Here is a 17,494-nt window from a genome sequence, read left to right on the forward strand (position 1 = left end):
GCTTGTTACCTTAACATATACATGTACTTATGCTATAAACTATTAATACTTGATTCAATATTATCAATATTGAGTATCAAATAGTCGATATCTTTAAAGCTTCGTATAAGGTAAATTTTATTAACTTATTCTTTTGAACTCTCTTGGTACCTGTAAACAAATGAATGGACAGATATAAATAATGTAGAAAAACAGCAGCTCTACACACGTGAAAGATAAATACAATCTTTATATATTTTGCGTGAAATTGGTAGAGAAGTTAATTATGAATATGAATCATTCTAGAAGGAAACCTACCAATTGTCCCACGTGTGTGTATATCGCACTTAAGAAGAAAAAAGTGCTTAATTTCTAGGATAGGGAGCACTGTCTTGGCAATAATTTGAATAAACCAAATACTTAATTGAACCCCTAGAAAAACCTACAAAATACATGACTTATTAAAGGATTTTTTCATTAAAAATATTTTGATTTAATGTCATTAATCACTTTCGCCGATGCGATTTTTAAACATCATTTGTTGTAGTGGGAGACGCACGTCACGTGATTAAGAAGTACAGATTACCTTACAAAACGCATTAAATTTATAGTGTTATATATTGCTTTAAAGATGTGTAATAAAATCTTAAAGAAATACTCCCAGAAAAAGTTTTTTTTTCGGGAATTTAAACAGTACCGTTTTCTGATAATATAAAAGCTTTGGACAGTCTTAACATAGCTAAGTTAGAATTATTTTTAGAAAAATGGAGAAATATCTTTATTATCAAGTTTTACTTTGGTCTAAAGCTTTTCTGATCTGTGATGGCTGTTATGGCCCAGGTGAGCGGTGTGGCCTATGTACATCTTAAATATCCTTGAGATGTTTAGACACACTGGTTACAGTACATTTATAGCCAGCTAGGTGACATTAAACAGTCTGGATTGACATAGCAATTAACTCTTTTAATACCCAAACAGATATTAAAGCTAAAAGTACCCTCATCTAAGATGTTTTAAATATAAAATACCTTTGGAACCAGCGCGGGATGTTTTTATGTAATACTTCAATTAAAAAAAAGAATTGAACTGAAAATGCTGCATATCTCCCTTTATATTTAATATGATGCAAATGAAAATTTTTGATATTGTTTTATTATGACAAGACATCTAAATTTCATGGGATTATGTCCTTATTCAACGTTGACAAATGTAAAATTATTTCGTGATCGATCGAAACCTTTGCTACATTGAAAAAACTCCATCCTAGACTTATGCGATTAACCAGCTATTTTGTTTCCGAATTATAACATCATAGAAAGCATTAAAGGAGGGTGGATAGTTAACAAACTATTTACTACATCTGCTCTAAACTTTTCAATATAATTATTATAGAAATGAAGACAAACAGAATAATTCATGTAATATTTTTATTTTGTGATTTGGTGATTGTGTCCACGACCAATATAATGCCAAAAAAATGTATTTATATATATATTATATTATAAATAAATAAATAAATATATATATATATATATATATATATATATATATATATATATATATATATATATATATATTTATATAATTTGCAAATAAAGTGACTTCGCCAAAATGAACATCAACTAAGTACTGATTTGTTTTCGTAGCAATATCACCATCTTCATCCTTTTGGGTCCATGTACAAACTATTAATCATGTTAATTAATCAAATTATTAGCTCGGACCTTACTCGGTTTTGTTATTTGTAATTGTTCTCTATCCATTTTATTTATTTGTTTAACTTCCATTAGTTTTTACATTCATGATTATTTAATATGTTGTCTTTTACAGGGCCAATCTTCCCTACAGACTTTCACTACGAATTATCTTACTAGTACAACTTAATTAACAGCAACCCCAATTAGCAAGTTAATTCGTTCGCGTTATCTTTCAGCACTTCTTCACAGACCGTCCGCTGCGTCGGACAAGATTTTTTTTTCTCGGGGTTGAAATCTTAAATACAAAGATGTAGTTGCCACGTTTTGATCCGGTGTTTATACATTATCTAGTTTTTATATATTATTTAGTTTGTAGTTTAGTGCTAGTTTTGTAGATGTTTTTCTTCTTTCTTATGTAGTTTTTATTTTGTTGTCCTGAAGAAGGGACGGGTTGTCCCGAAAATTTGACAATATTTTACTTTATTGTTCGTGTCGTTGGTCATTTTTAGTGCTTTTTTATATCTCATCTTATAACCGTGTATCTTTTGATCCGACACTTTAGATAACGAGTGTTGTTGGTTTGCTAGTGCTTCTTATATATATATATATATATATATATATATATATATATATATATATATATATATATATATATATATATATATATATATATATATATATATATATATATATATATCGTGAATCGTCCAAAAACATGTTGAAGGTTACCTTAGGGAAAATAACCTTCTATATCCACGTTGATGAAGTAAAGACCGATGGAAAAGTCCATGGTGGTGCTTGCTGTCAGGGTGTATCTGGGACAAACTGCACCAAACTGTGTAAACCAGTCCTCAGTGTATGCCTCAAGTAATAAATCTGTTTGATATACTGTGGAATCATCATTGTTCGTGGGGGAACCAATGTTCGTGGCTTTCGTTGGTAACCCTTGCCCACGATTTTACATCCCCAACAACTAATATACAATCATTTGTTTTATATTTATCAAAATTGTTCCGATTATGCTACCAACGAAAGGACTGCAAACGATAGCATTGTCTAGCCGTCTAACTAAAAGTCATTTTTTTAAAGTTGTCTAATTAAAGTTAATTTTTTATAATAATGTAAACATTTATTTATATTTTCATTTAATATAAATTATTTGGTCAAACAAAGAGAGATAACTTTGTATTTTGGGTTAAAATAGCTCATTTCATAATAGAAAATAACGGAAAACGGAAATGTTTTTTAAAACAAATCCCCCCCCCCCCCCCGTGAAACAAAAGTTCCTTTTGAGTGGTTTTAATTATTGTTATTTAGCATATTTTTACCAAAGGGTTTGTTGTTTCACGGGGGGGGGGGGGCATATGTCTACAGACCGCAATACATTCCAAAAAAAAGAATTTTTCTTTGTAAATTTTTGAAAACTAATTAACAGATATGAATTAATATGAAATTTTACTTTAATATATAACGTAAATATGTTATTATTAAGTTTTTATGCACATATTGGCCACTGAATAATAGTTTGCTCACTCATAGAGACCGATTTCAATGAAAAATTTTTAGACCCCGTGTTAGCAAAACTTTTGTTTAAAAATTAATAATATGATTACAAATTTTATTTTTATATAAATTGATTAGGATTTGATTATACTTTTTAGTAGAAAACTTAGTTTTTGAATATCTGACAGGAATTCCGAAATATTTGGATGTAAAAATGTAGGCGGGAAACGGGCGTTAGCGTTTGCAGTTCTTACGTCCCCACGAACCAAGAAACAGTTTTGCTACCCACAAACATTCACCCCCACGAATAAATATGATACCACAGTAACCAAAAATATTGTTGTAAAACTTTTTTAAAGATTAAGGCTTTGATCTTCTTGATCATTGCATACTTGACGAAGAACATGTGATTTCATAATTAATTTTGTTACTGTTTATGATAGGGACAGAAATCAACCCTGTATAACCAGCTTTACCACTACGCTTGATATGAGACGAAAACATGTGTTTTTCGGATCCAACGTCGGCAATACAACTAACCCTCAATTTCTTGAAGTCGATAGCTGGGTAACGTGGTGAATTAATATTTGTAATTTTATAGTCATGCATTTTGACGGTGCATTTGTATCAAGTCTATGTACCTCAAATGCTGGAAACGTTTTAAAATATTAAACCATAAATAACCATGTATCAAATATTTTTTATTTTCTTTGAAGAATAAATATACAGGTAAAATAGCAATTGGCGTGGGAGATCAACAGACTTCCTCTCTGCCCCTCATCTACCAGAAAGAGTTCTCTGATATCAATTTAAAGATAGGTCACAATATATTGTCACAGAATTGGAGACAGCAGAAGTTAGCAGCAAACTATTTCAGCGACAAAAACTCGTTTAGGTACATTTGCATTTACATTCAATGTATATATACCAAACATTTATATATACTTTTACATGACTCTTTAATTTTCAAGAATGACTAAAGAAAAAGCATTAATAATTCCTGGATTCATGGAGGTAGTCTGTCTACAAGTATCATATTTTATGTTTAATAGATTGAAAATATGATCACTAAAATCATTGTGTTTTGTTAGGGGTTTATCAAAAAATAAAGATGTACCTTTGAACCTTAAGCTTTTTAAAGATTTTGAATGATATATAATTTATCACATCTTGAAGTCTATGGGAAAAATGCATTTTTAAATTAACTTTCAGGTACGTAATTTGCTCACAAATCTTTTGAAAAAGTTGCAATAGCTTTCCTTCCTCTTTCTTAAAATGCCACATTCTTCAAAATTTACTATACATATTTTGAGAAAAGATTTTTTATAAAAATTAATTAAATTGCCTACATGCATACTCCGCTGTTCGATTTATGTCAGCTTCATCATAGTTTACGAGATTAATTTAAAGTTGTTAAATGTACTCTAGTTATGAATGGACATACTTTCTCTGCTACTTAGTATATAGAAATCGCAGACGTAAAATCACCTGACTTTTGTATCAAACCTTTCTTGACAAAGGGCTATCCTGCCAAATACAGCGCACTTTATTTATCAAACATACTAGTACACTGGCGTCGGAAGCAAATTGAAAGTGGGGGGGGCTAGACTAATCCTATGAAAAATTGAGAAAAAAGTAATTCCCAAAATCATGGAAATCCTATTCCGTGGGGGGGGGGGGGGGGGGGGGGGGGGGGGGGGAGTATACCTATACTTCCCGTAAAAAAAAAAAATTACTTACCCAAAATTTTTTTTCTTCCAAAAATCATGAAATTCCTCATCCGGGGGGGGGGGGGGGGGGGGGGGGGGAGGGGGGGGGCGGAGTAGTATGCTTGTGAATCCAACTTTTCAATCTTTCAAGGTAAATTTAGAAACAATAATCTTTCCTGCGAGAAAAAGTGGGGGGCTGAACCCTCTATTATGCTATGTTTCTAATGGTAAGGTATAAATTTGCAAAAAAAGTGGGGGGGCTAAGCCCCCCCTAGCCCCCCGGTTCCGACGCCTATGTAGTATATTTGCTGTAATGTATTTGGAGAAAAGTTTTAAACAAAATAGTAAAGGATTCTATCTTTCATTCTCATTTACATTGGTATATTTCGTTCCAGTTTTATCTTTAGATGGAAAAAAGTGAAATGTTGCATAGGGTGTAAATCAACATTGTATGTGTTTTGAAATACTTTGTGAAAGCTATCAAAAAACACAAAAACACACAAAACCATATAACATTGATTTACTAAACAGTGTTTGCTATTATGACAAATAACGCATCCAGCTAATGATGAATTTCTAAAAAGGTATCCAATGTCTGATGCCTTGTCTTAACAGGGTATCTGGACAATAAGAGTTTAGTATACTGAAAATAATTATCCTGTTACTTTAACAATAACGGTCCATCAACCTATTTCCCTACTAACATGTACATGTACTTATGTTTCATCCTAATCCGTTATATAATACAAATATACAAGTACGTCCTATCCTGTATTCCAGCATTCAGATCACATACAAGGCGTACTGTTCTGAAGGTTACTATGGATCAGACTGCTCAATTCACTGTCCCGGTAATCCAAACAAATGCGTTGTAAATGGACACACCTACTGTAAAATGGGTATGTTCATTGTTCATAAAAATATTATGCATTTGTTGTTACTATATCGGTTAATCTAAAATTACAGTTGGGTGTATTTCACAGGATTGACAGGAAGAAACTGTGACCAGGATGTTAATGAATGCCATAGTAAAACGTTCTGCGGCCACGGTAACTGTACAAACACTGCTGGTAGTTTTCACTGTACCTGTCCGCCTTCTGTCTACGGTCTGAAATGTCAATTAGATGAAGATGAGTGTCTGTTGGAGCCTTGCAATGGAGGAGAATGTGTCAACAAAATCGGTAGTTATGAATGCCTTTGTCGAAAGGGTACATCGGGAACAACATGTGAAACCTTGACTGGTAATACCTGTAACGGTATTTCGTGTAGCAATCATGGCATCTGTACCATAAGTAATAGAAAACCTGTGTGTAATTGCGATCACGGCTACTCTGGAACAGACTGTTCTGTTACAGATTTCTGTTTAAACAATCAGTGTAAACATAGTTCAACATGTGTTATTGGTGAATCAAATTATACATGTCATTGTCTCAAGGGATTTATTGGGCAATTTTGTGAATTAACTGACTTTTGTGCCAACAATCCATGCAAAAATTCTGGAATATGTAGTAACAGTGCATCCAATTTTTCATGCAAATGCGTTAATAATTTTATGGGTCTAACATGCAATGATTTCAACTACTGCGCAGGGAAAAATTGTAGCAACCACGGAACATGCAAGGTACATAACAATGGGTATATATGTAATTGTAATGATGGATTCAAAGGTAGGGACTGTAAACTTACTGATTTTTGTTTTAGAAAAGATTGTAGTAATAATGGAAACTGCACAAGTGGAGTGAATAGTTATACGTGTAATTGCAATGCAATGTATATCGGCAAAGACTGTGAGACAACTAATTATTGCTATAGGAAGGACTGTTCTCATCGTGGAAAATGTCAGATCATAAACAATGCCTATAAATGTAATTGTCAACCTGGATATATTGGCAAAGACTGTGAACATGATTACTGTTTTAGCAAAACATGTTCTCACCATGGTACATGTCATAGTGGACAACACTCCTACTCATGCCATTGCAACACTGGTTACACAGGACACGATTGTGAACACACTTACTGTGATACAAACCAATGTCAAAATAATGCTACGTGTGTGAATGGTCATTCAGGCTATACATGTAAATGTGATCCCAGGTTTACTGGAAATCATTGTGAAACACGTAATTTTTGCAATGGCCAGAGTTGCAACGGTCATGGAAACTGTAGAAACGACAAAAATGGCTATACTTGTCAATGTTCACCGGAATACAATGGACAAAACTGTGAACAAAGAAATTACTGCCACAGTAACCCATGCACACATGGGAAGTGTACAAATAGTCATAATAGTTTCAATTGTGCATGTCCGGGGGGATACACGGGCCTTACCTGCAATGCGGTAGATCACTGCTATAACCACAATTGCTCAACTCGTGGTCGGTGCCATAACGAAGGTAATCGTTATAAATGTGTTTGTTATGGTGGTTATATTGGTAAAAATTGCGAAACTGTTGATTATTGCTTTAGCAAGCATTGTAACAACCATGGAAACTGTATAAACGAAATTCGGGGTTATACGTGCAATTGCAGTGCTGACTTTTTGGGCAAAAACTGTGAGACAGTCAATTATTGCTACAATAAGGACTGTTCTCATCATGGAACATGTCAGAATGAAAACAACTCTTACAAATGTAATTGTCAACCTGGATATATTGGCAAAGACTGTGAACATGATTACTGTTTTAGCAAAACATGTTCTCACCATGGTACATGTCATAGTGGACAACACTCCTACTCATGCCATTGCAACACTGGTTACACAGGACACGATTGTGAACACACTTACTGTGATACAAACCAATGTCAAAATAATGCTACGTGTGTGAATGGTCATTCAGGCTATACATGTAAATGTGATCCCAGGTTTACTGGAAATCATTGTGAAACACGTAATTTTTGCAATGGCCAGAGTTGCAACGGTCATGGAAACTGTAGAAACGACAAAAATGGCTATACTTGTCAATGTTCAACGGAATACAATGGACATAACTGTGAACAAAGAAATTACTGCCACAGTAACCCATGCACACATGGGAAGTGTACAAATAGTCATAATAGTTTCAATTGTGCATGTCCGGGGGGATACACGGGCCTTACCTGCAATGCGGTAGATCACTGCTATAACCAACATTGCTCAACTCGTGGTCGGTGCCATAACGAAGGTAAAAGTTATAAATGTGTTTGTTATGGTGGTTATATTGGTAAAAATTGCGAAACCGTTGATTATTGCTTTGGCAAGCATTGTAACATCCATGGAAATTGTATAAATGGAATTCGGGGTTATACGTGCAATTGCAGTGCTGACTTTTTGGGCAAAAACTGTGAGACAGTCAATTATTGCTACAATAAGGACTGTTCTCATCATGGAACATGTCAGAATGAAAACAACTCTTACAAATGTAATTGTCAACCTGGATATATTGGCAAAGACTGTGAACATGATTACTGTTTTAACAAAACATGTTCTCACCATGGTACATGTCATAGTGGACAACACTCCTACTCATGCCAATGCAACACTGGTTACACAGGACACGATTGTGAACACACTTACTGTGATACAAACCAATGTCAAAATAATGCTACGTGTGTAAATGGTCATTCAAGCTATACATGTAAATGTGATCCTATATACATTGGAGATCACTGTCAAACACGTAACTACTGTCACGATCAAAATTGTCATTCTCGAGGAACTTGTCAAAATGGTGGAAAAACTTATTCGTGTCATTGTAGAACTGGTTACTATGGAAAAAATTGTGAGCACGATAGCTGCTATAATAACAAGTGTCAGCATGGATCAACTTGTCAACTTTTATCAGAATCATCAAACTATACTTGTACATGTCCTTCAGATTACGTAGGACCGTTTTGTGAAACACGTAATTTTTGCTATGGGTTAAATTGTAACGGTCATGGAAATTGTACAAACGACAAAAATGGTTATACCTGTCAATGTTTAGCACAATACCTAGGAACAAACTGCGAGCTAAAAAACTACTGTCACAGTAACCCATGCACGCACGGAAACTGTACAAATAGTCATAATAGTTTCATTTGTACATGTCAAGGCGGATACACGGGCCCTACCTGTAATGCAGTAGATCACTGTTATAATCAACATTGCTCAAATCATGGTCGGTGCCATAACGAAGTTAAAAGTTATAAATGTGTTTGTATTGGTGGTTATACCGGTCAAAACTGCGAAATAATGGATTATTGCTACAATAATAATTGTTCTAATAAAGGCGTATGTCGCAACAACCGCAATTCATACAATTGTACATGTAATCTTGGATATACCGGAACAAATTGTGAACATACTTTTTGTTCTAATAATAATTGTCAGAATGGTGCAACGTGTCTTAACGGAATATCTAACTATACATGTATTTGTTTACCAGGTTTCTTAGGAAATGTTTGTCAATCAGTGGGTTATTATCCGACATCATCAATTTTTACGTTTGCCCCTACGCCACAAATTAAACAACAATGTAAATTATCCTCTTGCAATAATCATGGAAAATGTTATCCAGAAAACAATTCAAAGGGTTATTTGTGTGAATGTGAGAAAGGATGGTTAGGTTCAGAATGCGAACACTATGATTACTGCCATAACATTACCTGTTCCAACCATGGAACATGCTTTTCGGGAAAATACGATTATTTTTGCCTGTGTGAAAAGGACCATTTCGGGAAATTGTGCAATATAACTAATTTTTGTGAAAACATTACTTGTGCATTTCCTCGTTTATGCATAGAAACCTTAAATGGATATTCATGCAATTGCCCTACTGGGTTATATAGTATCTACTGTAATATCGTAAATCATTGCTCTCAAAGTCCATGTGGGGGGCACGGAAAATGCAGTAATACAGAAAACGGGTTTACATGCATGTGTGATGTCGGTTGGGCAGGTGACAATTGTTCATCCATTGATTTTTGTTCTAGTTCACCATGCGGACAACACGGCTTATGTCAAAATAATCCTCTTAATTTTACCTGCTTTTGTGACGACGGTTACACTGGACATCAATGCGAAGAGATTGATTTTTGTCTCGAAAACCCATGCGAAAATAATGGAACTTGTATATCACATTCAAATGGTTACGAGTGCAACTGCAAGCACATGTGGACGGGTCAGAAGTGTAATGAAAGGAACGTTTGTGTTTTGGATAACCCTTGTAATTCGCATGGCAATTGTTCCATGGTTCAGTCTAATGTTAGATGCTCTTGTATATCTGGTTGGATTGGTACATTTTGCAGTATTCCAGATTTTTGTTATAGTTCACCTTGTGGAAAGCATGGAGCTTGTAAAAACAGGCTTGGTTCATATCATTGCATTTGTGATAGGCAGTGGTCAGGAGAAAATTGTCAAGTCAATGTATGCGAAAATATCACTTGTAGTCACCATGGAATCTGTTCAGCGGACTTGTCCACTTCGGCATACCGCTGTGAATGTACAGATGGATGGATTGGTCATAACTGTGATGTTCCAGATCCTTGTCAAACGAACATTTGTGAAAATGGAGGGACATGTTTTCCTATAGTATTGAACCATGCAAATAGTCTAGTCAATTTAGATTTATTTAACAATCTTGGCAAAGAAATCATTAATGGGTCAGTTACAGCCGAATGTAAATGTATGAAAGAGTGGACAGGGCCACGATGCCAAAAAGATGTAGACGAATGTTTGATAAAAGACACGTGTAACGGACATGGATTTTGTGTTAATGATATAGGAAATTATACATGTCTATGCGAACAGGGATGGGAAGGGTTACAATGCGAGGTGAATATCAACGAATGTCTTTCTAACCCTTGCAAAAATAACGGTACATGCGTTGATAAGATAAATGGTTATAGTTGTTCATGTTCTGAACACTGGGAAGGGGATTATTGTCAGAAAGATGTTGATGAATGCAAGTATTCGCCCTGTGGATTGTACGGAACGTGTGTGAATAGTGAAGGTAACTTTTCGTGTCTATGTGAAATATCGTGGACTGGCCGACACTGTGAAAGTCATATCAAATCATGTCTATATCATCCATGCAAAAATAACGCTACTTGCATTGACCTAGAGGAAACATATTACTGTAATTGTGACAAAAGATTCAAAGGTCGACATTGCGACATCGATAAAGATGAGTGTTTATTGTCTCCTTGTAAAAATGGTGGCACCTGTTTAAATACACATGGATCCTACTTTTGCAAATGCTCCGAGCAAACGTCTGGTTTTCATTGCGAACTTGACGTCAATGAATGCACCAGGGACCCATGTCCCCAAAATACGTCATGCATTAACAAAGAAAATGGCTTTCTTTGTCAAGACTGTACCATCTTTGTCTGTGCAAACGAAGGTCAGTGCATTGATACGGTAGATGGACCAAAGTGTAATTGTTCAAAGAGCTGGACTGGTTCGACATGCAAGCAAAGAAACTTTTGCTTAAATAATCCATGTGGTCCTTTAGAAAATTGCATCAACAAACACACTGCATACGCTTGTGAATATCACCCTTGTATAAGCTCACCATGTCAAAACAATGGGCATTGTATTGAGTCCGGCTTTAGTTACTTTTGCAATTGTTCTATTGGATGGACAGGGGAAAACTGTGAAAAGCGAGATTACTGTTTGTTTAATACCTGTTTCAATAATGGTACGTGCTCAAATACGAACACATCCTTCCAATGTCTTTGTTATGATAAATGGTATGGTACAACGTGTGATAAATATGACTATTGTATTGCGAACCCATGTAAACATGGAGGGATCTGTCAAAATACTAAAACTAATTTTAAATGTGATTGTATACAAGGATGGACAGGATCTAAATGTGAAACACGGGATTATTGTAGTAGTTCACAGTGTTCAAACAATGGTATTTGTGTCAATTTGAACACATCCTATTCCTGTAATTGCCCATCTCAATGGTTAGGAAAAAATTGTGAGTTGTATAACTATTGCCACACCAATCCATGTAACGATAGAGGTGTATGTATTAATAACAATATGGGATATGTATGTTTTTGCAATCAAGGGTTTATGGGAAAATCTTGTAGCGTTACTGATTATTGTGCAGCTGAACCATGCCAAAATAACGGCACATGTGCTTTAGAATCATTTGGATATGTTTGCCATTGTCATGCAGGCTTCGATGGGAAGAATTGTGAACGCGACATGGATGAATGTGCTTTTAATTTATGCCCAGCAAGATCGGTATGCTATGATAATTCTGGTGGATTTACATGTGTTTGGAAAGATAACCGACGACGACGAAGTTTATTGAATGGTGTGTACTTATTTCTTCATTTACCCCTATCTCCGATATATATATATATATATATATATATATATATATATATATATATATATATATATATATATATATATATATATATATATATATATATATATATATATATATAAGCACTAAAAATGGCTAACGACACGAACAATAGATATTGTCAAATTTTCAGGACCAAAAAATAAATTACATGAGTAAAAAACAAAGAAAACAAAATCTAAATCTACTGCTAAACTACTTAAGAAACTATAAAAAAGAACAGCTACATTTAACATTTTTCGTTTACATTCTTTAAGAAAAGGTTGATACTGCCGCCGATCGCTCTAAAGTAATCAATCGACTGCCAATATAAGAGCAATATATATCGGAAAATTAAAAATTCAAGTAATTTATTTCACCATGTATTGTAAAGGTGTTTTATTGTTTTATTATTTTAGAAAAAATGGTTTACATTATCAAACTTCCATTCACGTCCGATGGAATGAAAGCACTGTGGAATATTGACTTGTTAAGAGAAAAATTAAATAAATGTACAGGCAAAAGAAACCTTGCATTACGTCCATTACGTTTAACAGTTGTGACACGGTAATCCATTGCGAAGTTTTTTTTGTTTTGAATTTCTTTGTTTTGATACTATAATTTTTTCTTTTCTTTCAACGGCTTACAACTTTTATGGTTTGTTTGCAGGGAACACTCCATTTATCTAAAATACAGCGCACTGTGCCAGCTCTAACATTGTTGTCAAGACATCTGATAATCAGCATACAGTATACATGTATACATGTATATCACTAGAAACATTTGGAAACACAAGTGACGTTTTATATAAATTTTCAGATAGCTTACATTTGGTGTTAGAATATTTGTTATATAATTTATATTACATGTAACATAAATATATTATATATATAAGTTATGTACTTAATTATTAATGATTTTATTACACACGAATCATTTTGTTATCTTTACATCTACCGAGTATTTTCTTCTCTATTTTTTAAGAAAACCAATCGTGATTCATAGTTGTATTGATAGACAGGACTAAAATATACACAACCCATTTCTTATCAATTATTTAATCTAACCGATCGAAAGTTTAGAACCTAAGGAAATCACGGACTGCACGAAAAAATCAGACTCAAAATGCCAGGTTACAATAATAAGCTCTTCTCTCTATCATACAGATATAAATAAATAAATATATATATATATATATATATATATATATCTGTGTGTGTGTGTGTGTGTGTGTGTGTGTGTGTGTGTGTGTGTGTGTGTGTGTGTGTAAACAATAATTGAGGTACTTTCACTTACTCTTTAAAGTTAAATCAACATTTTATTAAAAAAAAGAAACGTGCAAATAGAAAAAAATGTTATCTATGATGATTTATGCTTAGTATGAATGTAGCAGTCATTGAAGAAAAATTTTAAGGGGAAGGGAAGTCATTGCCTGACGTCAGGTATATCTAAGGTTTGAAAGTTACCTTTTCCGAAACAATGCAGACAATGGGATCAACGATATCAAGATTAACCGATGCATGTTTAATGTGTCAGCATTTACATTCACAATTGATGAAAATGTTAAAAAATATAAGCAACAGTGAGCAAGAACTTTAAAGTAAAAGGGCTTTTCACCATGCACGTGTGTAATGCGGATTTAAAAATAGATTAGCCATTATTTGAACGGTGAAAATGGGGGGGGGGGGTCATCGCAACAAAGTTTAACATATTGTCTACTACGGTACAATGTAAGTAATAATTGGTGTTGGATTTTCATCATTACCAAAGAATCATTAGTTCGATTAAAACAAATAAATATTCATAGTGCTGGAATTTCACTGGAGGGACAAAAGTAATCATATTTTATGTCAAGATATCACAGAAACTTTTTTATGGTCATCCAATTGAAATAAGAATATCAACTGTCCAGAATAAGTTGACTCAAGTTTGCTGTAATTACAAGGAATGTTCTGCCTGTCTCTTGTCAAAATGCCAACCAAAAATAAATAAATAAATTAATTAATAAAAAATAACCGTCTTTATGACAGACTATGTATCATATAGGAACAAGAAAAAAGGTATTAACTGCCTTGTGGATCTATATTTCTTGTGAAAGTCAGCCTTTTGAAAAATTTGATTTTGACATAAATGCTATGATAGTTTTGCAAGAAAAACCTCCCAGAAAAATTATGAATTATGTACCTTTGTAGATATGATTAGTATATAAAAGGAAATGATACACGTTGATGAAGATTTCATGAGAATGCATAAATTGTAGTACATTTAATCAAATGTTATATCATTATTGCGCTGTGATTTTGCGCTGGATGAGGTGCTGTTACGTCGCAATATCTCTGAAAAACTTGCCCCCATGCATAAAAAACTCTGTGGAAAACACTGAGAGCACATCAAAGATTTACAATAAATGTGTACATAAAATATCATTTGTGTTGGATTTATATTAGTCTTCTATTTTTTAATTCCATTTCTGTCTTCATATCCTTATAGTTTGTTCTGTACCATATTATTACAGCTTGTTAACACACAAAACTGTATACAATATATGCCAATTAACTCTCTATGCGTATCAATTAAAAACTTTGTGTCTAACTACAATGTCTAACTTTGTTTTGTTTTTGTTTTTGTTTGTTTTTTTTGTCTACCTAAGTTCGAAAATTACATGACCTGCATGCAGTGAGAATTGGTGTAAATCAGAAACATACACGGCTACCAAATTTTGTTTAGAGTTTAAGCCATGCTCGGCAGTCATATTTTAGTGACCTCAAAGATTTCACACATGCGCCGCCTTTATCTATATGCACAAAAATAGTCTTTGCACATCATACAAAGTGTAACTTTTGTATATGTATCATGATATATTTTGACATACAAATATGTAAACAATTCAATAAAATTTGCACAATATAGGACAATTAAATTGAATAGGAATGAAAGCAGTTTAATTTCACAGAAGAGGTAACAAATAAACAAACAGAGCTTGAAGCTATCAGATAAAAAAAGATGCAGGGTCAGTGTCTTCTTAATGTCATATATAAAATAGCTTCAGGTTGTATTGCAGAACGCATTAAAAAAATTCTAGACAAATTAATAAGTAAAGATCAAACAGATTTTATAAAAGGAAGATTTACAGGTGAAAACATTAGAATTATATATATATATATATATATATATATATATATATATATATATATATATATATATATATATATATATATGATGTTATGAACTATACAGAACGAAATTCCATACCTGGTCTGCTAATGTTGATAGATTTTGAAAAAGCCTTTGATTCGATATCATGGAATTTTATTTATCAGATACTTGACATATTCAAATTTGGCCAACCTATCAAAGATTGGGTTAAAAATTTTATTTAAGTATTGAATCATTATTTTTTGACAGATATAGTCTCATAACTGCAACGGTGTGTGCATACAAATTGAATAACGCGCTAACGCGCGTTATGAAAATTTGTTTGCACACACCGTTGCAGTTATGAGACTATATCTTTCAAAAAATAAGGATTTAATGCTTATATTTACATTTTTTTACCTTCTTGTCTTGTACACAAATGGGAATTGTACCTCAAAATTACTGTATTATCCTATGGGTAAGTTCAAATTAATGGAAGAGCCACAGTAACAGCCACAAGCGTGATCTTTGATTTTCGCTTGTGACGTTGTATTTATCAACGTTAAATGTTTGTGACGTCACAATTAAAACTCGTGATTTAACCTATTAGTACCTTGTCTGTGTTATTGTGCTATATCTGCAGTAGCTTTACATGCAAAATATATGTGGAATGTAAATATTTAAGCATTGAATCATTATTTTTTGAAAGATATAGTCTCATAACTGCAGCGGTGTGTGCATACAAATTGAATAACGCGCGCTAGCGCGTTATGAAAATTTGTATGCACACACCGCTGCAGTTATGAGACTATATCTTTCAAAAAATAATGATTTAATGCTTATATTTACATTTTTAAAAACTTCTTTCCTTGTCTGCAAATGTGAAATATACGTCAACATTTCTGTTTTAGCCTAAGGGTAAGTTCAAATTAATGGAAGAGCCACTGTAACAGCCACAAGCGTGAACTTTGATTCTCGCTTGTGACGTTGCATTTTACAGCGTTCAGCGTTTGTGACGTCATAATAAAACAAGTCATTCTAACCTTAAAGTACCCTGTGTGTGTTACAGTCTTATAACTGCAGTATCTTTTCACACACTTTACATGCAAAAAATATTTGGAATGTAAATATAATGATATAAATTCATGTGTCTCACAAAATGGATTCTCTTCAAAATATTTTAAACCCCAAAGACGCTGTAGGCAGGGTGACCCAAATTTCACCCTCTTTATTTTTATCATGTGCTGAAATATTAGGAATTTTGATAAGAAATAGCAAAGATATTAAAGGAACTTAGGAACCCAATATCTATTACAGTTATTACTATAAGTAAAATATACATAGCTGATTTATGTTTGATGTACATGATGTGATTGCCTGTCTGTCTTTTTTTTTTTTTTTTTTATCTTTTTTCTTTCTCTATCATATATAACTCTTTTGCAAAATATTATGCTATATATTAATTTTTCTTGTACCATATATGTAAAATTGTAAAAGAGTTTCAATAAAATATTTCAAAAAAAATGTTTAATTAAATCATTGTCCATGGTTATCGACTACATTTTTATCACAAGAGCATGTTGGATTAAAAGATACACTGCAACTTGTTGCTTTGTTTAGTTTATCTAAGTGGATAGAAGCAAATACTAGTATATCAGCCAATTTTACTTAAAAGTACAATAATAAGCAGATATAACAAAATTGTTTTCTGTCTTATTACATCCTGTCGTAGCACTTTAAACATTCCAAAATATCTAAAACTTTAATAAGTAACTTATTGACTTTGGATGCAGAATATCTAAACATTTCCTTATTATAAGTCACTCTCACCAAAGAGTAGTATGATGAACTTGAAAAAAACACTTTTTTTCATATAGATAAAAACCCTTTTATAATATAATTCAAAGCCATTTTATAAAATGTAAACTTTATATTTAGAAAATGCAACCAAAATTACTAGGATTTAAAGAAAACATCCTAGCATGTTATTCACGGTTCTGGTACACATATAAAACTTCTACATTAAATTGTTTGTTTCAAACAAAAGACACATTTCATATACCAGTACATTTTCTTAAACGTTCCAGATAAAGCAACATGTAAACACAACACAGTGTACATGTTCTGCCCCACGTATTGACCAGTC

At 33.1% G+C, this 17,494-nt stretch overlaps 1 protein-coding gene across 1 annotated transcript; it reads left to right on the forward strand.

The window, feature by feature from the left end:
• The first annotated feature begins 2,391 nt into the window (after positions 1-2,391).
• LOC136275016 (neurogenic locus Notch protein-like) lies at positions 2,392-13,334 on the forward strand. The gene is made up of 6 exons (XM_066083261.1): positions 2,392-2,532; positions 3,896-4,074; positions 5,669-5,787; positions 5,872-12,180; positions 12,633-12,780; positions 12,883-13,334. The coding sequence occupies exons 1-6, from the start codon at positions 2,392-2,394 to the stop codon at positions 12,926-12,928; spliced, it is 6,942 nt and encodes a 2,313-aa protein (XP_065939333.1). The 3' UTR covers positions 12,929-13,334.
• Positions 13,335-17,494: the final 4,160 nt, after the last annotated feature.

Source organism: Magallana gigas, chromosome 4, assembly GCF_963853765.1.
Source record: "Magallana gigas chromosome 4, xbMagGiga1.1, whole genome shotgun sequence".
NCBI lineage: Eukaryota > Metazoa > Mollusca > Bivalvia > Ostreida > Ostreidae > Magallana > Magallana gigas.

Bases quoted from the DNA above. Each gene is read 5' to 3' on its own strand.
- LOC136275016 (XM_066083261.1), top strand. From the start codon at position 2,392: ATGTTGAAGGTTACCTTAGGGAAAATAACCTTCTATATCCACGTTGAT. The intron at 12,181-12,632 runs GTGTGTACTTAT...TTATTATTTTAG, and splicing joins ACGACGAAGTTTATTGAATG to AAAAAATGGTTTACATTATC. The intron at 12,781-12,882 runs GTAATCCATTGC...GTTTGTTTGCAG, and splicing joins CGTTTAACAGTTGTGACACG to GGAACACTCCATTTATCTAA.